The 25147-nt window shown below is 39.8% G+C and overlaps 2 protein-coding genes across 3 annotated transcripts; both read left to right on the top strand.

Annotated features, from left to right (window-relative positions):
* The first annotated feature begins 634 nt into the window (after positions 1-634).
* Positions 635-5627, top strand: c5h9orf85 (chromosome 5 C9orf85 homolog). Its single transcript, XM_077600829.1, has 4 exons — positions 635-968; positions 1085-1191; positions 3746-3859; positions 4808-5627. The coding sequence occupies exons 1-4, from the start codon at positions 867-869 to the stop codon at positions 5049-5051; spliced, it is 567 nt and encodes a 188-aa protein (XP_077456955.1). The 5' UTR covers positions 635-866; the 3' UTR covers positions 5052-5627.
* A 6737-nt stretch (positions 5628-12364) lies between these two features.
* gda (guanine deaminase) lies at positions 12365-24650 on the top strand. Of its 2 annotated transcripts, XM_077600826.1 has the most exons (14): positions 12365-12520; positions 14472-14560; positions 14642-14813; positions 16848-16935; positions 17121-17226; positions 18688-18715; positions 18797-18904; positions 19139-19246; positions 19323-19420; positions 21521-21588; positions 21695-21841; positions 21906-22024; positions 24111-24138; positions 24215-24650. In XM_077600826.1, the coding sequence occupies exons 1-14, from the start codon at positions 12395-12397 to the stop codon at positions 24277-24279; spliced, it is 1350 nt and encodes a 449-aa protein (XP_077456952.1). In that variant the 5' UTR covers positions 12365-12394; the 3' UTR covers positions 24280-24650. The 2 variants fall into 2 exon arrangements, with proteins under 2 accessions (XP_077456952.1, XP_077456953.1); XM_077600827.1 differs by lacking the exon at positions 14472-14560.
* The last annotated feature ends 497 nt before the right edge of the window (positions 24651-25147 follow it).

A 25147-nucleotide genomic window follows, 5' to 3' on the forward strand; every position in this document is an offset into this window, starting at 1 on the left:
ATAAAAAATAAATTATATAATTTGTTTTATGCACCTCTCATGTTTATGCAAAAAAACTAAGACAATTGAAACGTGACCAATTAATAGCTATTTCAAAGTACATACATACACGCTCTGTTGACTACTGTATATTTATCAGGTGGTCTTGATGCAAATAGGCCGACAAACTGTGTCACGTTTTCTAATTGGCTTGTAGCATGTATCAGACATCTATTGTATATATGATATTGATGGGAATTCCCGTTATAGATAGCATACATAGAACTAGATGCAAAAGGTAATAGTAAACAGCGCCCATCTTAAAGCAGTGAATCTCTTGAGTATGTAAATATTTTAAATTCTCCACTAACATACTATTAAATAAGCAAAATATTGACGTATTTTCAAACGGTATTGTCTATCGCATGGCAGTAATTCGGGTTGGTTGAACTTTGTTGACTGCATCCCTAACTTGTATTTATTTAACAAGATTAAGTCTGTTAAAAATTGAGTAATTTGTCGCTATTTCAAAGTATATTCCCACTCCATTGACTAATATTTAACGAGCAGCACTGACACAAAATGGCCGACAGTTGTCAGCGCATGTTCCATCTAGCTGCATATAAAAGCGATGTATATCTATATGTATGGTCGCTTACTTTATGACTGACTTGATGTATTTGTAGCCAACTTAGTAATTTTGATAGTATACTAATATAGATACATACATCATATGTTGGCTTCATTATAAGATAAACTGACTAAAAATAACATACATTTTTTTTTTCAATGGTAGAGCAACGTGAGAACTGCTTCCGGGTCAGCTGACCAGCAGCGTGCAGTTTGGTAGAGATAAATAGTTAGCAGTCAGATATTTAATAACTATTATGAGCTCACAGAGGGGTAACGCGTCTCGTTCGCGAGCTCAAAAACACCAAAACACCACCGCGTACAAAAACAACAAATTTGGAACGACTGTACAAACAAAGGTAAGACTTGTTCATAATAAATCTCGACCGAAAATCAACTAGCGCGCACAGTTCGCCTTTCAGCAGATTGAAGTGATCGAACAGAATGTAATCTTTTCTTTAACGTGGTTTTATAGAAGGCAAACTCCAAGACCCACGATGGACTCTGTCACCGATGCAAGGATGTTCTCGAGTGGAAAGTCAAGTACAACAAGTATAAAAGTCTAACACAGCTCCGAAAATGGTGGGTAAAATCGAATGGACACACTCGCGTATACTATATGTTAGCAGCGGGTCAATACTACAGTGGTACCTCGTCATACGACCGCTCGTCATACAATATTCTCGTCTTGCGACGGAAATTTTGATCGGATAATTCGCCCGTGATGCGGTCAACATTTCGTGATCCGACCAAGCCAGGTGGCCATGGCACTCTTTTTTTGCATCTCTTTCGTGTATAAAATCTTTCTACGAGCACTGGGCGGACTTAGCATTTCCATACCCGTTTCCCCCCCACTTTGGTCTACATTTACATAACAGGTAAACAACAATGGATAGGCAGAGTTTTGCAAAGAAAAGAACTGGAATATACACTCGGTAATCAGACACGGGGAAGCGGCAAGTTCCAAACAACTCTTGATGCGTTCGTTTTGAAGGCTCCGGCGGAACGTCGGGGTGGGGCCAACCCGTTACAAAGGTAAAAAAGATTAAAACTAAATTAGAATTCAGTTTTGTGTGAAGTTACATTAAACGTTGAGTGTCTCTATATATTAATCCAAGTTAATTTAAATTTGTTTGTTCGTTTACGAGTGCCGTGGATAAGTCCCCCCAACACCTCCCCCCGCCTCTGTGTGTGTCGTCCCCTTCCCCTCCGCGAAATGCGTCTAATTTTACTTCTATTAAACACATTTTATTACTATTAAATCACTCGTTATTTATTACTTTGTCAATACATGGCGAATTAGAAGAAATAAAACATGTTTTACACGAGTGCGTCCTTGCCGTGGATAAAGTCCCCCCAACACCTCCCCCCGCCTCCGTGTGTGCCGTTCCCTTCCCCTCCGCGAAATGCATCTAATTTTACTTCTATTAAACACATTTTATTACTATTAAACCACTCGTTATTTATTACTTTGTCAATACATGGCGAATTAGAAGAAATAAAACATTTTTTCCAATCCAATATCCTGTTTTTGGTATTTTTTCAGAGGGTTGGAACGAATTAATTTGTTTTCCATTCATTTCAATGGGAAACGTCCGCTCGAGTTACGAGAATCTCGTCATACGATCTCAGTCTCGGAACGGATTACGATCGTATGTCGAGGTACCACTGTACAGTGGTACCTCGACATACGAGCATTTCGAGATACGAGTAAAATTTCGAGCAAATAATTATCTCGAGATACGAGAAAAATTTCCTAGATGCAAGAAAGCCAGGTGGCCAAGACATGAGAGGCTGTTTATCATTGTAGCACACTGTCTTTTTTGCTGCATCTATTTCGTGTATAACAGATATCTACGAGCACTGGGCGGAGCGTAGCATTTTTTTCAGTGTTTTTTTCTGTCACTCAGTGCGAATGCCGGAGCGATCGCTAATACAAGGTATATATTACTTCTCGTTGGCTCCTTTTGGCGTAGCGGTTGCTAATTCAAGACTACTTCTCGTTGGCAAGTGGTCGTGCGTCATCCTATTGTGAGGACATTTGTGTGCATCATTTTCGGAATATTTTGAAGAGAATAAATACAACAGCAAACTGCGCATCGATACTAAAAGTCAGGTTGGAGGTGGGGCAAACAGCCAACCGGCCAGGAGAAGGTATAAAAATGTAAAACAAAATTAGAATTAAGTTTAGTGTAAGGTTAGATTAAATGTATTTTGGAGTGTGTCTGCATTGTAATCCAAGTTCATTTAAATTTGTTTATGTTATATTACGATTCACCGGTGTGCCCCGCCTGCCTCTATGTCCCTCTCTGTACCCTCCGCGAAATCCGTCTAATTTTAGTTCTATTAAACACATTTTAGTAATATTAAACCACTAGTTATGTGTTACTTTGTTAATAGATGGCGATTAGAAGAAATAAAACATTTTTTCCAATCCAATATCCTGTTTTAGGTGTCTTTTCAGAGGTTTGGAACGAATTATTTTGTTTTTAGTTCATTTTAATGGGAAATGTTCGTTTGAGTTACGAGAATATCGACATATGAGCTCAGTCCCGGAACGAATTAAGCTCGTATCTCGAGGTACCACTGTATATCGATATATGATATATCGCGATATTTTGTATGCCAATAAGCTATTTGGGTCGCTGGTAAATGGCACTAGGAAAAAGTGTCACAAAATCATAAAATTCTCTTTACCCACTATGAAATATGATTTTTAACATTTGGCAGCTCTGCAATTTGAATGGAAGGAGGCGAATAAACAAATCTGTCATTGTCAATTACAGGCAATGAGTTAAGAAAGGTCCTCGTTTTTGTGCAAGAAATGTGTCAATAATATAGTGTTGCTATATTTATGCAAGTAATGTTGCACTAAAATATTCCCTTAGTCTTTAATAAATGCATTTTACCTCCACGACAGTGCAATAAATATACATTGCTTATATTACATTTAGAAAAGTGTTTTTTTCATGTAATATCTGCATTATAAAACATAGACTCCATGCATTGATAATTGTTATATCAACATATTGTCAGCTAATCGTTATCGTGAGCCTTATATTGTGAACGCTTTAGTATTGGGAGATAACAATACATTTATGCCCCTGCTCAATGTGCATATATTTTTCTATTTCAGCGTCAAATGTTCTCAGAAGACTATAAAAGATGCTTATCATGTCATTTGTAAGGCCTGCTCTCTTCAGCTTGAGATATGCTGCAAGTGTGGGAAGAAAGAGGACATTGTCATTCCGTAAGTGGGTGGTCCTCTACCTTTTCATTCATATCAGAAATAATTATGATTTTTAATGAATGACATTTGAGATATTAGGCAACATTGAGCATACCATTAGTGTTCCACCAATACCGCATCAAAATGGGTTCCTTCGTATAAGGGATTACTGAGAAATAACGCATCAAAGCTGCACAATATGTACTCTTCGATATTTCGTTTTCAGCCACCGAGCGACTTACCCAAGGTGGCGACCCTACTATAAAAAAAGGCTATGAGTTAGGCAGTTCCTGACCAAGCTATGCTATCAATTAATTCACATTGAAGTGAGGATACAGTTATTTCGTGTAAAAAAATGGGAAAATTGAGTTTTTAAAAAAAGTATTGGTACATTATCGGTGTTAGACGACACCACAAAACAGGCACTGGAATCAGGAACAAAAATGATATCAGTGCAACACTAATACTAAATAATATAGTAATTATGTTGTACCTGAGAGCAGTGGTGGCAGATAGACGGCTAATGGGCCAGAACCATCAGTTTTTACAGAAAACATATTGAATCCTATTTTTCCAACTACATGAACTTTTGTAGCTCATTTTGTTCACTAGAGGTCACACTTAGGTTTCATTGTAATTCTGTAAAACTGTCCAACTGTAGAAAAAGTAGTGAATATTGCAAAACCTCAGTTAACACTTACATATAAAGGAAATTAATCTATTCTTCAAATCATTGTCAATTATCTGATTAAAAATAGTAGAACTCACGTTTGTTTAAAAAGCAAAAATACATTAGTATCGCACACATTCCAGAGTGAGACTTGAGCACTGCTACTAGCGTTGGGAGCAGCTCCCATTGGTGGTTTCGGATGTTGAATTAAATTCCAATTTGAATAGTCAAGTTGCTTGTTGACGGGATAATATCTACAATGAATGATCATGATTCTCATTTATCTCCCACTACTATAGAGTTAACTTACATCTTGACCAAGAAGAAGAAGAAGAGGATAAAGACAGCAAAAAGAAAAGCAAAAGCTGCAAAAAGAGTGAGCTAGAAGACTTGGAAAGTGATGACGACTTTTTTATTGTGGAAGACGAAGATGACTTCAGTGACCTTGAGGACCAAGGGGAAGACAGTAAATCAGTGCCTAAGGAGACACAAAGCAAGTGTGATCAACTTCCTGATGTGTCCAGAATGAAAATCACAAATTAAATGAATGGAAAAATGGACTGGACCATCGCCCTCAATGAGAGCCATTTAGTGAATAAGAAATAATAATAGTTAAACTAAATAAAGGGGGGTAACTTTGAACATTAAAACATTTAGTCCAGCCAAGGTATATGTGCAATAGATTTCACAGCGTATGTGGTCTGGTAGTTCGTACATGAAAGTTTATATTTAAAACAATAACGGCCAAGTCCAATCCATTTTGAATGGGAGGGAGTCAAAATGACGTTGTTTATTGAGACGTTAATAATTAAATTACTATATTTGCAATTCACTGTATCATTGTAGACGCCCCGTGAAAAAGTGGTTAGCGCACCGGCCTCACAGTTATGGGGTAGAGGGTTTGATCCCAGGTTGGTCCTCACTCTGTGGACTTTGAATGTTCTCCCCAAGCTTATGTGGCTTTTCTCCGGGTACTTGAGTATCCTCCCCATCCAAAAACCTGCAGAAGTTTAGAGGACAGAAATACAGGGTGTAGAAGGAGAACAGTATTCACTCTTGTTTATTTGTACAATATAAAATGCATTTTTTTAAGTCAATAAAACCGAGAGTGGTGGTCAAGTAGTTGGCCTGTTCTCTTTTTCTCTTTCTCTCTTTCACTATCTCTTTCTCTCTCTCTCTTTCTCTATCTCTCTCTATCTCTATCACTATCTCTATCTCTATCTCTATCTCTATCTCTATCTCTATCTCTATATCTTTCTCTATCTCTATATCTTTCTCTATCTCTCTCTTTCTCTTTCTCTCAAATCTTGGTCACGTCCACTGTGGAGTTTGCATGTTCTGTGTGGGTTTCCTCCCACATTCCAAAAACATGCATGGTAGGCTGATTGGACACTCTAAATGGGCCCTAGGTATGGGTGTGAGCGTGAATGGTTGTTTGTCTCCTTGGGCCCAGCGATTGGCTGCCCACCAATTCAGGGTGTCCCCTGCCTCTGGCCCGAAGTCAGATGGGTTAGGCTCCAGCACCCCCGTGACCCTAATGAGGATAAAGCGGTTCAGAAAAAGAGATGAGAAAACTCCTGTTCTTTTATTGTGCTAATTGCGGTGCAAAACTCTACTACTAAATATTGGCCATATATTATAACTTGTCAATTATCCACTCGCACTCATGGTTTTATTCCTGTTTGCACCTTGCACCTGACATAAAAAATGGACCAATTTACATTCATTCATTTTAAGCACTTTTAGAGTGCGGTTTTATTACTCCATTTATAGATTATGTTAAACTTTTCTTTTCTATATTACTCATTGCCTATATTTTCTCTTTAGCAGTACAAGTGTTTCATAGAATCAAAATAAAACAATCAGCATTTCACAACAGTATTAAAGTGCTGAGGGAAACCCATTCATGTCCTGAAGTAACCTCACTCTTCAGGGTTTTTAAGTCAATAAAACCGAGAATGGTGGTCACGTGGTTGGCCCGTCTGCCACACAGTTCTGGGGTCGTGGGTTCGATCCCGGGTCGGTTCTCACTGTGTGCAGAGTAGGCTGGCTGAACACTAAATTGCTCCTAGATATGAGTGTGAGCGTGAATAGTTGTCCGTCTCCTTGTGTCCTGCAATTGGCTGGCCACCAGTTCAGGGTGTCCCCTGCCTGGTGCCTGTAGTTAGCTGGGATAGGGTCCAGCAATCCCCACAATCCTTGTCAGGATAAGCGGTTCAGAAAATGAATGAATGAATAAAACCAAAAGTGATGAAAGTAAAACTTTGTTCATAGTATATTGAATTGTTATTTGTTCCAAATTACTCCCTTTGGGTGGCGTCTTTGTGTATGAATGGATTGTTAAAGTCGTTACATCTCAGATTGGATATGTGAATTTCATCCTGAATTTAATGTGGGTTTTATAATGGCAGAGTGATTACTTGCTCATGTCTGCCAATACGCACAAAAATTCCCAATCTTTATGGGGTTACCCTGTATTTACTGTTTTTTGTGTGTGTTAAATCAAAGGACTATAAATTTAAACATAAAAAAACGGATACATTGATCTCCCAAATGCCAGGTAGGTTGGTTGCAGACTAAATTGCTACTAGGTATAAGTGTGAACATAAATGGATGTTCCACTCGGGGGTGCCGTGAGGGACATACTGTATTTTCTCGCGTATACGCCGTATTTGTAGCTAAAAAAAATGATGACTGAATCAAGGGTATGGGTTATAGGAGCACAAATTAGACTTGACATGCACTAAACTACTAGGTAACAGCGACAAATCGCCATAACGCCCAATGCCCAAAGTCTGCTAGGTTAGACTAGCACCCCTGCGACATGGAAAATTAATTGACAAATTTTAAAAATGAGAAAAATTTCTGTAAACTCATTCAGTGCCATTGCCGACCGATAATTGACGTCCAATCACATGGCTCTTTTTGTTATGATTGTGAATGGAGGGCCCCGGAGCAGCCACAAAGATAGCTTTGCTCGTGGCAATTTCTCTTTATTGAAATGTACCCTGACAGAGCGAAGACACAAGGGAAGCAGCGTTGGCAGGTCTGAACATGGCGTGAGGTGAGAAACGTGGTCCTAAGGCAAATCAAAAACTCGGAGGTAAGACAAATATGAACACAAGGCAAGGTTAAAAGGTACTAACAGTGAATTGAATTAAGACGATCCAAAATGTGGTCAAGCTCTGGTTGGCTTGACTTCCTAGGACCTGGTGTCCACACGTGTGGACATCACATTTTTGGTTGTGACAAGACTACAATGTTAAATTTTGGAATACAAGGCCCTGGCGTCCACTTATGACATGGACATCATTTTTCTCTGACACTACATTTACAAGGGAATCCTATCAATTCAATGACTCATCCTTGCAATGGTGTTATTTGGATGTTATTGAGGAAGTAAAGGAAGGAAATCTTGTGATAATTACCTCGGCGCCATGTGATAAATGATAGTGTCGGGTGCAAAACTAGACACGCACGGCTCCAAACCAAAACTGGAATAACCAACACATTAACTAAATGTCAATGATAAGAATATTTTTAATCTGCAAATGGATCTACTGATGAATTGATCACATTTCAGTTTTAACAAAGTGCATGGTTGTTTGTCTCCTTGTTCCCTGCGATTGGCTGTCCACCAATTCAGGGTGTCCCCCACCTCTGGCCCGAAGTCAGCTGGGATAGGCTCCACGACCCCCTGCGACCCTAATGAGGATAAAGCGGTTCAGAAAATGAGATGAGAAAAATCCTGTTCTTTTATTGTGCAAATTGCGGTGCAAAACTCTACTGCTAAATATTGGCCATATATTATAACTTGTCAATTATCCACTCGCACTAAATGGTTTTATTCCTGTTTGCACCTTGCACCTACATAAAAAAATGGACCAATTTACACTTATTCATTTTAAGCACTATTTTAGAGTGTGGTTGTATTACTCCATTAATAGATTATGTTAAACTGTTTTTTCTATATTACTCATATTGCCTATATTTTCTCTTGTCAGTGGAAGTCGTAGTAGCAGTACAAGTGTTTCATAGAATCAAAATAAAACAATCAGCATTTCACAACAGTATGAAAGTGCTGAGGACAACCCATTCATGGCCTGAAGTAACCTCACTCTCTTCAGGGTGAGATCACAGGATGATCATGTGCTCAAGACAGCGTGAAGTAAGGTGTTTCAATCGTGTGAATAAGGTCTACAGTTCTGGATGAGTTCACTACAATGCTGGCACTGCTTGAGTAATTCTTTACCTAAAGGCAGGCGTGTCCAAAGTCCGTCCCTGGGTCCATTTTCATCACGCTGTCCTTTTTTTTTAATGACGTGCGACAAGTACACTGTAAAAAAAGAAGAAGAAAAAGTCAGACTTTTCAAGTTAACATGTCTTAATTAGCTTCGCACGGATGCCAAAGCTAGTATCGGAAGAGCAGTGAAAGGATCTCATCTCATTTTCTGAACCGCTTTATCCTCATTAGAGTCGCAGGGGGTACTGGAGCCAATCTCACCCATCGGTGGCCGATCGCAGGGGAGATGGACAACCATGCACACTCACACCCATACCAAGGGGCAATTTAGAGTGTCCAATCAGCCTACCATGCATGTTTTTGGAATGTGGGAGGAAACCGGAGTACCCGGAGGAAACCCATGCAGGAGAGAACATGCAAACTCCACACAGATGGACATGACCTGGATTTGAACCCAGGACCCCAGAGCTGCGAGGCCGACACGCCAACCACTCGCGCTAATGGGACGCCCAGTGAAATTATATCATAGGCATATTTGTATGTTTCAAGACTGGGTTTACAATCACTGGTTGCCCTACACAACATGGCTACCTGTCTATCTTCTGTCTATCTACCTTATTTGTGGTGATTTGCATTTTGAGAGACCATATCCACTTTCAGTACCAGCAATCACCCTCAGATTGTCCAATAGGACACATGAGTAATGTGAGCAAGATAATTGAAAATAGCAATACATTTATTCCGTCCACTCTTGCTCGTTTTGTGTTTTTGCTGCTTTTCTGTCTTATTGATTTGATTTGGTGATTTTTAATGATCCCATTTACTTTGATTTGCTTTGTACTTTGTGCCTTTGCTTTGTTGTTCTGTCTAATCACCCTCTGCTACTGTCACAATGAAATTTCCAGAATACGGGATGAATAAAGTTATCCAATCCAATTCCACACAAAACACAGACAACACAATTTGTTACAATTTCAATATTCATTTATTCTCAATCATATTGTGCTAAATTAAGATACAATGGTCTCAACAGCCGAAACGACTGATCCAAAGTATTTGTAGATGATTAGATGTCTTTACATTTCAGCAAAAATATGTATGCTATCATGCTGCTTCTTTTTTACTGAATATTTTTAGGTTTCAGCACTACTTGATTCATTTAAAATTTGGGGCAGGTCTGTTGAATCTCAATCTGAAAATAAAGAGCGTGTTGTTGTATAATTTTTCAACAAATAGTTAAAACCGGCAGCCCGGCGGAAAAGTGGTTAGCACGTCAGCCTCTCAATTTTAGGGTCATGGGTTCGATCCCAGGTTGTGACCGGACGTTTGGTCCCCAGACGTTTGGTCCCCGGACGTTTGGTCCCCGGACGTTTGGTCGACTGGACGTTTTGTAGAACAGACGGGCCGTCGACCGGACGTTTGGTCGCCGGATTCGCTCGCTGTCAAATTATGAGAGAGAGAGACCTAGAGAGAGAGAGAGTCCGTTCTACCAAACATCCGGTCGACGCCCCGTCCGTTCTACCAAATGTCCGATCGACCAAATGTCCGGTCGACCAAATGTCCGGTCGACCAAACGTCTTTCGACAAAACGTCCGAGTCCCATCCCAGGTTGGCCTGCGCTGTGAGGAGTTTGCATGTTCTTTCCGGGCTTGCGTGGGTTTGCGTCATGCCCTTCTCACGCCCTGCAATTGGCTAACCACCAATTCATAGGGACCCCTTCCTGGTGCCTGAAGTCAGGTGGGATAGGCTCCAGGAACCCTTTTCAGGATAAGCGGTCTGGAAAATAAATGAATTAAAAAAAAACATTGCTATATGAGAGATACAGCAAAAGTTTGACAAACAGTACAAATCATCGTGACATCAGTGTGATGCCATAAATAGAAAACAATGTATTTACGGCAATGTATGTTCTGTATATAACTTCAATTGATTACTATGGGACCAGCATTAGCAGAAAGACCTTGGCTCAAACACTGCTGGTATTGTGAATATGTGACCCTTTTTCAGTAGCTTCATTGTCTTTATGGTAAAATCAGGATACACCCTGTACCAGTTAATTAGAGGGCAAATGTAAACCTATATACATTCACATAAAGCGAGGACAACGGGGAGTTTTTAAATACCTAATCTAGCATACATAAATTTTGGAATGTGGGAGGAAACCAAGGTTTTCCAGGATTTGAACCAGGGCACCTGAAAAAAAAACATTGAAACTATAGAATAGTGCAAAATTGTTGATGTAAAACCTTAGTTTGGATGTTCTAGCGTTCATATGATCGCTTTCATACCCCCCATGTAAAATAGAAATGATTTTCTCATCTCATTTTCTGAACCGCTTTATCCTCATTAGGGTCGCGGGTAGAACGGATTTTTTTCTTTCCAATTAATATTAAAATATTTTTTAAATCCCAAAGTGGAACATTCAATTAATTCATTTGCTTTATTAATATATAATTATTTTGCCCATCACAAAAAGTGTGTGGACAATACTACAGTTGGCTATCAAATATTGGCCAGCGGGCCACAATTGGCCCCTGGGCTGTTTGTTTGTGACCTTTCTCCTGTATGTAATGTAATTAAAAAAAGTTTAAGAAAAAACACAAACAAATTCATGCATGAAAGGATTTTAAAAAATCCTATATATGAGCAACTAATATTCCATTTGCAAAAACATATTACTCAATACCATTTCTTTTTGGGAATTTTCATCTCTCATCTCATCTTATTTTCTGAACCGCTTTATCCTCACTAGGGTCGCGGGGGGTGCTGGAGCCTATCCCAGTTGGCTTCGGGCCCGAGGCGGGGGACACCCTGAATTGGTGGCCAGCCAATCGCAGGGCCCAAGGAGACAAACAACCATTCACGCTCACACCCATACCTAGGGGCAATTTAGAGTGTCCAATCAGCCTACCATGGATGTATTTGGAATATGGGAGGAAACCGGAGTACCCTGAGAAAACCCACGCAGGCCCGGGTAGAACATGCAAACTCCACACAGGTGGACCGACCTGGATTTGAACCCAGGTCCCTGACTGTGAGGCTGACGCGCTAACCACTCAGCTGCTGGGCCGCCCCTTTTTGGGAATTCATTAATCCATTTATAAACAATGTTAATGAAGAAACTAAATTATGGACATTAAAACTGATTTAAAAAACTGAAATACGAACTGGTTATTGCGTCAAGTAGCACTCTAAGTTTGATGTAGTGAAACTCATTGCAAGTGAGAGACTTCTAATTTCATTTCAACGTTTCAGTGCCGTTGACGGCGCTAGACGTCCAATCTATTTTGACGGGAGGCGTTATTGAACAAACATTTATTTGCTCCTCGCAATGTAAATGGATTTTGAGGTCAATAGCAGACAATGAGTTAAATATTTTTTGTTGTTATTTTTTGTTTGTTTTTGTTTTTAAGCAAATCCTCATTTGTTCATCATTATATAATCTTTTGTGCCATTTATTGACTGCATTCTCGGAGCAAGTTGAAATTTATCAAAGAGAGTTTATGTACGCGCGCCCACGCCCTTTCGATTGGTTAGGCACCTCCTCCTTTGTCAGGTGCGACCGACCTCTCGGACGCGCGACTTAAAGCCGCAGTGAGCTAGCTGCAGGTGCGCGTCACGGACGCAAGGCAGCGGAGGAACCATGGCTGACGCGCACAGAACCACCCCGATTAAACGCGTCTTCAGGGGGACTTTGATCCATGCCACCCCGGAAGAAGCCGTCCAAGTCCGGGAAGATGCGCTGCTCGGAGTCGGACCCGACGGAAAGGTTGAATTATTATTACTAGGAGTAGAAGTGGCAAAATTGTATTCTTATTAATATCAAATGCGACCCAGATATGTAGTAGATTTTTAAAGTATGACATATATTTATTGTAAATCATACAATCGGTATTATTTAATGCATTATTATTGCTGTTTTTTTATCTTAACCCTTTAAAAAATCAATTTCGACACATTCTTAACTCTATAGGGCTAGTGATTTTTTAAAAAGTTATTTAAAAAAACACACATATATACTATATATACATATAATATAAATATGTGTGTATGTATGTGCGTATATATATATATATATATATATATATATATATATATATATATATGTGTGTGTGTGTGTGTGTGTGTGTGTGTGTGCATATATATGCATATATATATATATATATATATATATATATATATATATATATATATATATATAAATAGATATAATATCATTCATTATAAATAGTTTTACAAATTCACACACAAATTCACGCAATGTGAATGACAGCTCAATGAACTACATTAAATCCACCCAATGGTGAAGTGGTTCTCCTGCCTGACTTTAGTGCGCGCAGTCTGGATTCGATTCCCACTCGGTGGCAGGGTGATTGTGAGAGTGAGTAGTCGTCTGTCTCTCTGTGTACCCTACGACAGAGTGGCAACCACTCTAGGCGTGTAGTCTGCCTTTTGCCCGAAAACAGCTGAGTTAGGCTGGAGCAATCCCTGCAACCCTTTCGAGGGTGGGCGGTATGAAAGATGAAAAAATGAACTACATTGAAGCAAATTATTAGAGTGATTACAGCTCCAAGGACTTCATGATTCAGTTGAATTAGAACAAGTCTCAAAACTTTTGATCAAGAGTATACAGTGAAGAAGACCGTGTTTGTTGATTTTAAATTACCACAACTCAAAATCTTCAACTTTTCTTACATTGTGTATTTGCAGCTCTTATGAGTTATGGTAGATTGAATCATCACGTTTTGTGTTATTACATTTCTAAATGAACAGAACTTGATCGGTTGGGCTAACTTGAAATGTTAGGTTGTCCAAAGTTAAACCTAGACAGACTTAGATTACCTATGTTAAAGAATACTAATGTTAAAGTCCATTTTAGTTCAAATTAAAGCTGGGCGATAAAACAATAACGATAATTATCTTGAAATATTTTTTGCCGTGGGGGTGCTGGAGCCTATCCCAGCTGACACCGGGCCAGAGGCGGGGGACACCCTGAATCGGTGGCCAGCCGATCGCAGGGCACAGGAGACAGACCACCATGCACACTCGAACCCATACCTAGGGGCAACTTAGAGTGTACCAGAGTACCCGGAGGAAACCCACGCAGGCCCGGGGAGAACATGCAAACTCCACACGGGTAGACATGACCTAGATTTGAACACAAGGACCCCAGAGCTGTGAGGCCGACACGCTAACCACTCGTGGCACCGGGGCGCCCCATGACAACAATTTTGAACACTAAACTGCTTTGAGAAATTATGTGGCTACTGTCACAGTGGTGTGCAAGTTGGAACAAAATAATAAGTTTGTAAGAGGCACCTTGTCACTTTCTGTTAAAAATTGATTTCAACTGATTTTTTGTTTGTGTAATTGCACTGCCACCCAGTAGTGCAGTGGTTCTTCTGCCTGACTTCATTGTGAGCAGTCTGGGTTCAATGTCCACTCGGTGGGGGTGTGATTGGGAGTGTGACTGGTTGGCTATTTCATTGCGCCCTGTGATTGGCAGGCAACCAATCCAGGGTGTTCTTTGCCTGCTGTCTGTAGTTGGCTGGGACAGGCCCTGTGACACTTGTAGGGATAATGGTAATGAAAACAAGTGACTCGTTTTTAACATTTTAATTGTCATTGAACTGAGTAAATAATTAATATTATTTTTGCCAGCATGCATGCCTCTATCAATAATTTGCCAATCAACTACGTAATGTCCATTCTGTCATCAGATCACCTTCATTGGAGAAGGCAAAGAGCTCAATCGACTCTCTCTAGAGTTTTCATTCAGTCCAACAGCAGTAACGCAGCTGGAAAAACAGTCAGTGTGCCAAAGTAGACACTAAAGTCAGTTTCTTGGAAGTCCACCTAAAATAATTTACAAAACTCTGCTTCTCTCTAGTGAATTCTTCATGCCAGGAATGGTGGACACCCACATCCATGCCCCGCAGTACAGCTACGCCGGTACGGCCCTGGACCTGCCTCTTCTTGATTGGCTCAACAAATACACCTTTCCAGTGGAATCACGCTTTAAAGACCTCTCTTTTGCTCAGGACGTCTACACTCGAGTCGTGGTGAGTTAATGAAAGTCAAAATAGAAAAAACAGAAATACACACTAGTAAGAAAAAAAAATATTTCATGCATGAAATGGTTAAAAAAACACTGAGTAAATGACAGTTGCTTTGACATTGATCAAATAATCTTTTAAAACTAGGCTGCAAAAATAAGACAGTTACGATTTTTGAAAAATTTCATGCATTGACTTCAATGGGAGCGACCCAGTGACCGAGTGGTTAGCGCGCGGACCTCACAGTTCTGAGACCGAGAGTTCAATCCCCAGTGGATTCCGACCTTCTGTGTGTTGTCTGCATGTTCTCTCCACGCATGCGTGGGTTTTCTCTGGGTACTCCGATCCACATCCAAAAACATGCATGGTAGCCCGGTTGAATACTCTAAATTGGCTTCTCAGAAATGATGATGGAGTTGTGCTCGCGAGACACTCAACTCCCCAAACTGATGAGAATCTTGTGGAAATGATGTAATTGGAGAGTGAGAAAGAAGAGACAGGTGGCCTGTCCTTTTACAAAACCATATTTGCAGAAAAAAAGAAACAGCAGTCACAACTCCCCTGCACTATGTGCCTTGAAAAATCGAATCTGACAAAGAGGCATTACCTGACTTGGAATAGAGCTCTCAATAACCTAAGCAGCAAATCTTTTTTTTTAAATTAAAATTAAGTGGATATTTAAATATTAATACATTATAGTGGTTAATGTATATATATATATATATATATATATATATATATATATATATATATATATCAGTGGCGGGCAGTGCATTTTCTGGTAGCACCTTCAACGTATCAATCCAACCCTCAAAAACTATTTTATGGCTATAAAACCTCTACTGCAGCTACAGCTGCGACACATAAAAAATAATCAATAAATTAATGCACAAAAATGGGGTAAAATCCACTTCCTAGCAGCATTTCATGATTAAATACAAATACTGGAGCTTTTCAGACATTAAAACCAGGGCAGGGGGTGATTTTCCCGGGAAAAGACAGCGATGAATGTCAATGGCGTACGGGCAAACATTGCCCGAAAATGGGGTAAAATCCAGCCAAAAACAGCATTTATTGATTAAATACAAATACTGGAGCTTTTTAGACATCAGAACCGGGCCCGGAGTATCATTTCCCCGGTAAAAAGACAGCGATGAACGTTGATATGTCCTGGTTTCCTCCCACATTCCAAAAACATGCATGGTAGGCTGATTGGACACTCTAAATTGCCCCTAGGTATGGGTGTGAGTGTGCACGGTCATCTGTTTCCTTGTGCCCTGCGATCGGCTGGCCACCGATTCAGGGTGTCCTCCGCCTCTGGCCCAGAGTCAGCTGGGATAGGCTCCAGCACCCCCCACGACCCTAACGAGGATACAGCGGTTCAGAAATTGAGATGAGATGGGAAATGAGATAACGAATCCTTGAAGAAAAAAGTTTGGACACCCATGATTTAGACTGAGGGGACGTTTTGTTCCATTGACGGCAGAACAAAAGTTTATTTGCTCACTCCAGTGAACATGGATAGAATGATTAGAAAAACCTAGTAACCCTGGCAACAATAAAAGCTATCCAAGTTGTACCATATCTCATTCAGTCATTCATTTTCTGACCCGCTGATCCTCACAAGAGTTGCGGGGGGTGCTGGAGCCTATCCCAGCTAACTACGAGCACCAGCTGAGGGACACCATGATTTGGTGGCCAGCCAATTGCATGGCACAGGGAGACAGACAACAATTCACACTCACACTCACACTCACACTCATACCTAAGAATCTTTCGGAATGTGGGAGGAAACTGGAGTACCTGGAGAAAATCCACGCAAGCCCGGGGAGAACATGCAAACTCCACGCAGTGAGGACTGACCTCGGATCGAACTTACGAGCCCAGAACTGTGAGGCCGACGTGCTAACAACTCGGCCGCCGGGCCACCGTACCACAACTCGTTGGAGAAATATGAGAACTATTCGCTGCTTGAACAATATATAATCACTTGAAGAAACAAATGTCTTAATCCTGTAATTGGATCCATGTTCATCACAGAGGAGAACTCTGAGAAACGGAACAACCACCGCTTGTTATTTTGCCACAATACATACAGACTCATCTCTCCTGCTCGGCCACATTGCAGGTAAGAATGCATTTGCTCAGTGGTTGTAGAAATGTATGATATGCAAGCAAATGTTCATCGAACTTTTAAAGCACTCCAGTCGATTAATCAAGTACGGTTCAGTTGTATTTTAATTCATTTAAAAAAGATTCAAGTTTATTGTTCGAGAACTGTTTGTGGAATTGTGTTTTTTTTTTGCCTCCTAGACAATTTGGGACAGCGAGCCTTGGTGGGTAAAGTGTGTATGGACATGAACAATTCGGTAAAACATTACAAAGAGACCATTCAAGAGTCCCTGGAGGAAACACGCCGGTTGGTACAAGCAATATTTAATTTTATACATCAGCCAATAACCCATTTGAAATCGGTTAAGTGATCTCTCCTTCAGATTAGATTAGATTAGATAACTGTATTCATCCCGTATTCGGGAAATTTCATTGTCACAGTAGCAAGAGGATGAGAATACAGACACAGGAAAAGACATTTTAGACATAAATAAATAGGTAATAAATAAGTTAATAAATAAACAAACAAACAAATATATAAATTAATTAATTAATTAAAACATGCATAAATACATAAACAAATATCTAAATAAATATATAAATTAATTAATTAATAAATACATAAATCAATATATACATAAATATATAAATTAATTAATTAATGAATACATAAATAAATATATAAATGAACAAATAAGCATTTTGCTGAAATATATGTATAGATGTATCTTTTCCTTTGCTGCCATTTTTAAACCACATGGACATTTGTAGACCAGGGGTGCTCACACTCTTCTGCCCCAAGATCTACTTTTCAAGGAGTCCACCTTTATTAATCTACCTTGTTCAATGAGCCAACCTCTCGGAGGACAGGAGGAGGGTGTCAGTCGTCACGGAATTTGGAGGGAGGTCAGCTGAGACGCATCTCATTACCAACAAAGGGGGCCAAAATGAAGCATAGATGCAGCAAGTCTCTTTATGTGTTCAACATCAAAGGAATGACTTAACAAGCAGCTGTGGCAAGTTTTTCTATGTTAGCTGAGGCTGTCGGCACCACACTTCAGATCGTGATGAGAGCGTAATGATTGTTAAATGAGTCAAATATGCATGTTCAAAATAGTATCAGTACGTATTACGATGGGGACATTGTAATGTCACAGTAAAAACGAGACATTGTTCAGGCCCGAAGGAAACAGACTGGATCAAATTTTACTCTCAGACAATCTCCCAATAGTACCCTGTCAATCGATCGGTCGATGGCGATCGACGTGATGAGCACCCCTGCTCTAGACGGTTCCGATTTTCTATCAGTCATCGGCTGCTTTGTAGTCTTATTTGCATGCAGTTGACACTTTTTAGTGCCCCCTGTAGTCTGGGAGAATATTGCTAACTGTGTTGGTAAACTGGACAGAGATCACCACACAATCACATCAGGCAAAACATGTGTTGGCTGGACTCAGCACGTCTCCTTTCCATGTGGATAAAGTTTAAAAGATGTTCTCAAGTTTAAGTAAATTTGGAGTTATGCCAATTCAGTGTCATGAATTCATGTTCACCATTGCAGTAATGATGCGCATAAGGAATAAACCGATTTATTTACAACTCTGAATCATTGCACATGGAAATGGGTAATTCATATATATATATATATATATATATATATATATATATATATATATATATATATATATATACATATTATATATATCAGAACATTTACTTTAATTTTGCAGATTTTTATAATCCAAATGATTTCTTTCTCCTCTTTGAGGTTCATTACTAAGCTTCTGGAGAAAAAGGTAAGAGTCTGGATGATGAAAATCATAATTAAATAAATAAATCAAAGACAAATCCCAAGTCCAGCGTTGTGTTGTTGTCAGTATGCTTTGGTAAAGCCCGTGGTGACGCCTCGCTTTGTCCTGTCATGCTCTGGAGCCTTGTTGGGACAACTGGGACAACTCGCCAAGAATAACAACCTGCATATTCAGGTGAGCTGTCGTGGCAACCAAAGCTCTCGAATTCAGCTGGGGAAAGTTGCAAAAATCTTGAAAAATAAGCCTTCACTTTTCTGGTTTTCTGCTAAGTACATACTAATCAATAACATAGTAAGTTACTCTTACTACTGAACACAGGGACAAACAAGAATTTTCAAAAGGTTAGGACATGAAAAAGTCTAATCCTGCATTGCCCTTCCTTAAAACGATCACTGTGTTCATTTGCAGAGTCATATCAGTGAAAATGCTGAGGAAGTAAAGATTGTAAAGGAGCTGTTTCCTGATTCTGCTTCCTACACTGATGTCTACCACAAACACAATCTGCTTACCAATAAGGTGAGAACAATCCCACGTGGGGCTACAAACTTTGGGGTCCTCACATTTTCTTGACATTTTTATCGTCGTTCAACAGACAGTGATGGCGCACGGTTGCCATCTGAGTGATGAAGAGTTGGCCTTGTTCCGAGACACTGGAGCTTCTTTGTCACACTGTCCTAACTCTAACCTCTCGTAAGTGTTTCTGATCCCCCTCTGAAAACACTTTACTTTGTGTTGTGAGCTAAGCAAACATAATTGGCTCTCTGAGTAGCACCATCAAACCATTGGCTACCAGTGGAGGTGCGAGACGTTCAATCCATTTTGAATGAAACTACGGATTCATCGATGAGCATGTGAATCATTATCTAAAAAGTTAAATACATGTTAAAATAAAAAAATATATGCTAAAATAAATCTTAAAATGAGTAAGAAAATATTGAAATATAAACATTTTAGTTTTACATTGAATTATTTATTGAATTGCGAATTTAATTCAGGCACTCTGGTCTCTTTACCTTTTTTTGTATATATATATATATATATATATATATATATATATATATATATATATATATATATATATATATATATATATATATATACACACACAAAAAAAGGCGCACAGTTGCCATCTGAGTGTCAGCCCCACAGCTCTGGGATCTTGGGTTCAAGTAAGTCCATGTCGGTCTATCTGTGTGGAGTTTGCATGTTCTCCCTGGGCCTGCGTGGGTTTCCTTCGGGTACTCCAGTTTCCTCCCACATTCCAAGAACATGCATGGTAGGCTGATTGGACACTCTAACTTGCCCCTAGGTATGGGTGTCAGCGTGCATGGTTATCCGTCTCCTTGTGACCTGCGATCGGCTGTCCACCGATTCAGGGTGTCCCCTGCCTCTGGCCCGGAGACAGCTGGGATTGGCTCCAGCACCCCCCGCGCCCTAATGTGGATAAAGTGGTTCAGAAAATGAGATGAGACATACATCTTTAATTTCCCTATATTTGAACATTATTTTTTTAGTATTTTTAATTTTAAAAAGGATGTACGTATATGTAATTAAAATATTAAAATAGTTTTTTTTAATGACATTTTCATTTGAATCTGACATTGACATGCAGTTATTAAAAAACAAAAATTCTCTTTTATTCATGGATTTAAAAGAAAAACAAACAAACAAACAGAAAAACAGTAAATATTTCCCCATTTGTGGAGTAAGCAGATTTTACATTCAGAATTTAGTTTAGCATAAAACATGAAGTCAATGTAGTATGTGATTTATACTTTTTTGGGCCTCGAAAAATGATGGACCTCCAATCCATTTGATGTAATAAATATGTCAGCCATTGAACAAATGTACATTCACTGCTCCCTCCCACTTTAAATGAACTGGACGTCCACTAGTAATGATAAAATAATTTTAATTCATGGCAGAAGGATGAAAGAGACTTTCATCACGCCGGTCCCATCAAACTCGTTGGATTCCATTGACAGCCCTAGACGTAAAATCCATTTAAAGCATATGGTGGCAGCCAATGAGTGGATGCATACTCATGATGAACTCATTTTAATTCATAGCAAAAGAATAATTGTACTCCACACGTTTGGACATCTATCATTGTCTTGAGAAGACAAGTGCTCTTATGTTTATGGCAGCATGTGCAGCCAGCGGCCATCTTGACTAGGGTGACCGTCAGTTGTAAACTACATTAAAAAAGTACATACCGTATTTTCTCGCATATAAGCCGTGTTTGTAACAAAAAAAAATGATGACTGAATCAAGGGTACGGCTTATATGCGCACAAGACTTACAACGTTGCTATATGTTCACCAGTATATGTCGGCAAATTAACAATTACTATTTGTGGTTATTTTCTGTTTTGCAGTCAGAAAACAACCATTACTGGATGAATTACTAACTCCCTTATTATATTCACCCTAATAATGTGCTTTTATTCAGACAGTATCTCAGAATTACCACATGCGATTATTTTTCTTAAGATTTTCCCTTCAAAGTAACACATTTGTACTCCCTATTAAAACCATGAATATGGAGGTGAAAATTGTGAATCAGGGGGCGGTTTATACATGTGAAATTGTAAAATTCAACGATTTTAAGGCAATTTTAAGGGTGCGGCTTATACGCGGGGCGGTTTATATGCGAGTAAATCTGATAATCCGCAGCATTTAGCCCGTTATTTCTATATACTCCCCGATACTGATGTCACCATTTTAGTGCCATATCGGTAGTACGACACTATCTGTGAGTCACCTACTGAATGACGATTCATCCTCCAAGGTTGTGCAGTGGATTCCTCAATGTCCGTAAAGTGCTGAACCACAAAGTGAAGCTGGGCCTCGGAACAGGTACGAGCAGACTTAAAGGAGCACCTGGCAAAAAGAAGTGACATTTCACCTTTTCACTTGATCTTCATGCATTTTTTTGGGGGGACGGGGCTTTATCCCACTGCAGACGTGGCAGGGGGCTATTCAGCCTCAATGCTGGATGCCGTGAGGAGAGCCTTGGACACTTCCAAAATTTTGACCATACAGGACCCTGAACACGAGACGCTCACCTTCGAGGAAGCATTCAGGCTGGCAACGCTGGGGGGCAGCCAAGGTACTATACAAAGTCATGCCGATGACTACGTCTTGATATGTGAAGATGATATTTTTGTCTCTAGCTTTGTCCTTGGATGACCAAATAGGAAATTTTGAGGTGGGCAAAGACTTTGATGCACTGAGGGTGAATGTTGCAGTCCCTGGAGGACCCATTGACCTAATCCAGCATGAACAACCAAAGGTATGTCACCAAAGATGTCCAATTTGGCAGCATTTAAGCTTAAGAGCAGAGGTCTGACTCGCGCCATGATGTATTTATTTATTTTTGCCTGCGTAAGCAATCCATGTGCATCGATTTCATGTTTCTTGTTAAAATACAAAAAATGTCTCTTTGGGTTCACTGAAAAAAAATCGTTTTCATCGGCATTTTTGGTTAGCAAATTTCAGATATAGGAGCTACTTTTTGAATATACTAGTTTTTTACCATTAATATTTCACAAGTTCCAAAATAAAAATTACCTTTTTTTACTGGCATATTTCTGGTTCAAGCCCAGATTTTGGTGATAATACACACATTGGTTGGTAAAGTACATCAGTATTGTAGTGAAAACATGAATAACATTAGCTCTCTATAAGGCACTCATTTAACACAGCTTTTATTGTCAAGTGCACCTGTTTGTTGTGTTTCTTTGTATGACTCAAAATTGTCCTTTTCTCTATAAAGGATTAAAGCTATTAGGACAGTATAAAGGTTTTTGATGCATTTCCTTAGTTTGACTATTGTTACCGTGTGGTAAAATCAAATCAAAATCAAATCAAAAGCCTTTATTGTCATCATACACAGCTGCGTATAACGAAATTGGTGGTGCTACTCCAAGCTTTTCAAAGTGTGTTTTCCCAGTAAAAAAAAACATAAATAGTAGTATAAAAGTATAAAAAGTCACATCCAGGCTAGGTGAATTCTAAAATATTGCACAGAATTCTAAAATATTGCACAGAATTCTAAAATATTGCACAGATTCTAAAATATTGCACAGATTTCTAAGATATTGCACATTGTTATTGCACACCCCGAAGTTATTGCACAGAAGGGATTGTGTGTCGTGCTAACTCAAGTTCAGAGTCCTGATGGATGTGGGAAAAAAAATGTCCTAAAGTCTATTTGTCCGTGCTTTGTGAGACCTGTAGCGTCTGCCAGAGGGCAGCAGCTGGAACCAGGGTGGTATTGGTCCCTGACAATGTTCCTGGCTCTGCTGAGGTAGCGAGGGCTGGCAATGTCATCCAGTGAGGGCAGAGAGCAGCCGATGATCTTCTGGGCAGTGTTGATCACTCTCTGCATGGCCTTTCTGTCTGCTGCCGATGCCGTGCTTCCAGCGTACCACACTGTAATGCAGTATGCCAGGATGCTCTCCACAGTGGCTCTACAGAAGGTTACCAGAAGCTTAGTGTCCAAGTTGTTCCTCCTTAGTACCCTCAGGAAATGGAGTCACTTATGGGCCTTCTTCACCACTGCAGTGGCGTTGGCAGACCAGGAGAGCGTGTCCGTGACGTGGACCCCCAGGAATTTGAAGGACTGGACCCTGTCTACGCATACTCCATTTATGAGGAGTGGGGCCAGATCTATGCTGCGTTTGCGAAAGTCCAGGATTATTTCTTTAGTTTTCGTGGGCAATTTATAAAGAGTTTGTTTTTAGAGCAGGGCGGCCCGGCGGATGAGTGGTTAGGTCACAGTGGGGGACCTGCGTTCAAATCCAGGTCGGTCCACCTGTTTGGAGTTTGCATGTTCTACCCGGGCCTGTGTGGGTTTTCTCCGGATACTCCAGTTTCCTCCCATATTCCAAAGACATGCATGGTAGGCTGATTGGACACTCTAAATGGCCCCTAGGTATGAGTATGAGCGTAAACGGTTGTTTGTCTTCTTGTGCCCTGCAATTGGCTGGCCACCAATTCAGGGTGTGCACCGGCCTCTGGCCTGAAGTCAGCTGGGATGGGCTCCAGCACCCCCCGCGAACCTAGTGAGGATAAAGCGGTTCAGAAAATGAGATGAGATGTTTTTTAGAGCAACTCTTGGTCATCTATCACTGTCACTGGCAGACAGTAAATTTAAACTTATCACCTGAACCTGTGGTGGAATATATCAGTGTGTATGTGTTGATATAATTCGCATCACAGAATGGCTGCGCTTTTAACTGGTGTCATTTTTTTGTGTTTGAAAATTATTTTCATCATAAGCAGGTCTAAAAAAAAAGATCCATTTGTATGCTTAAATACTTTGATTTTAAAATGGTCTTTTCAGATGAGAGTTAACAAACCACATTTACTTTCAGATTCTACTGGAAAAGTTCTTGAATTTGGGTGAGTGACCAGTTATTACAATGCCAGATAATTCCGTTTGTATGCCAGTGTAAAACATTTTGCTCCTGTCGTGCAGGCGATGATCGGAACATAGTGGAGGTTTATGTCGCTGGAAGGGAGGTGATTCCATCCAAAGAGTAGATGTTCCTTACACATCTTCTCGTCATTTGATTGAAAGGCGTAGATTCTTTTCTATTCATTTATTAATGCTGCTACAACGAGCTGATAGAGACAAAAATGTTCATATTTCAAAATGCAATGCGTTTTGCTTTTATAATTTTTTTCCGTTGCTCTTCATATAATTGCACTTCTTGTTATCCCATCCCATTTCCCCTGTAGATTCTTTGCTATTCATTTATTAATGCTGCTGCAACGAGCTGATAGAGACAGAAATGTTCATATTTCAAAATGCAATGCGTTTTGCTTTTATAATTTTTTTTCGTTGCTCTTCGTCCGCACTTCTTGTTATCCCATTCCATGGGGTACTGAAATAAAGTTTTAATTCATTCGTGCTCATGTTTCTGACACTAATAATTCCGCAAAATGAGGCCATTGAGTGGATCAAGTGACTCCTAGTCCAAATAAATAGGGCGTCTTTTGCCGTGATCAATACAAAACCATCTGGTGCTGAAAGCGGGAGGGAGAAACACAAAAAACAGACAAGACAGACACGTGTTAGTGACAGTGATACTAGAATAGAATGATCAGCAGTTGGACGGATTTGGGATTTTCTTCAGCTTTATGACTCTGATTAACTCATTGACGGCAACAGAAGTCCAATCATTTGCTGCCATCCTCCGAGTTCGAATGGATTGGACTTCAGTAATACCTTAACATACGAGAAATTTGAGATACATTTGAGTAAAAATGCAAATAGAGCAAATATTTGGATTGAAATACGAGACAATTTTTGAGAGACGAGCATACGTGACAGCCGAGATGCGAAAGGCTGCTTATGATAACAGCACACTGTATTTCTCGCCGCATCTCCCTCGTCTAAAGATATCGA

This window comes from Stigmatopora argus, chromosome 5 (genome assembly GCF_051989625.1).
Source record: "Stigmatopora argus isolate UIUO_Sarg chromosome 5, RoL_Sarg_1.0, whole genome shotgun sequence".
In the NCBI taxonomy this organism is placed as follows: Eukaryota; Metazoa; Chordata; class Actinopteri; order Syngnathiformes; family Syngnathidae; genus Stigmatopora; species Stigmatopora argus.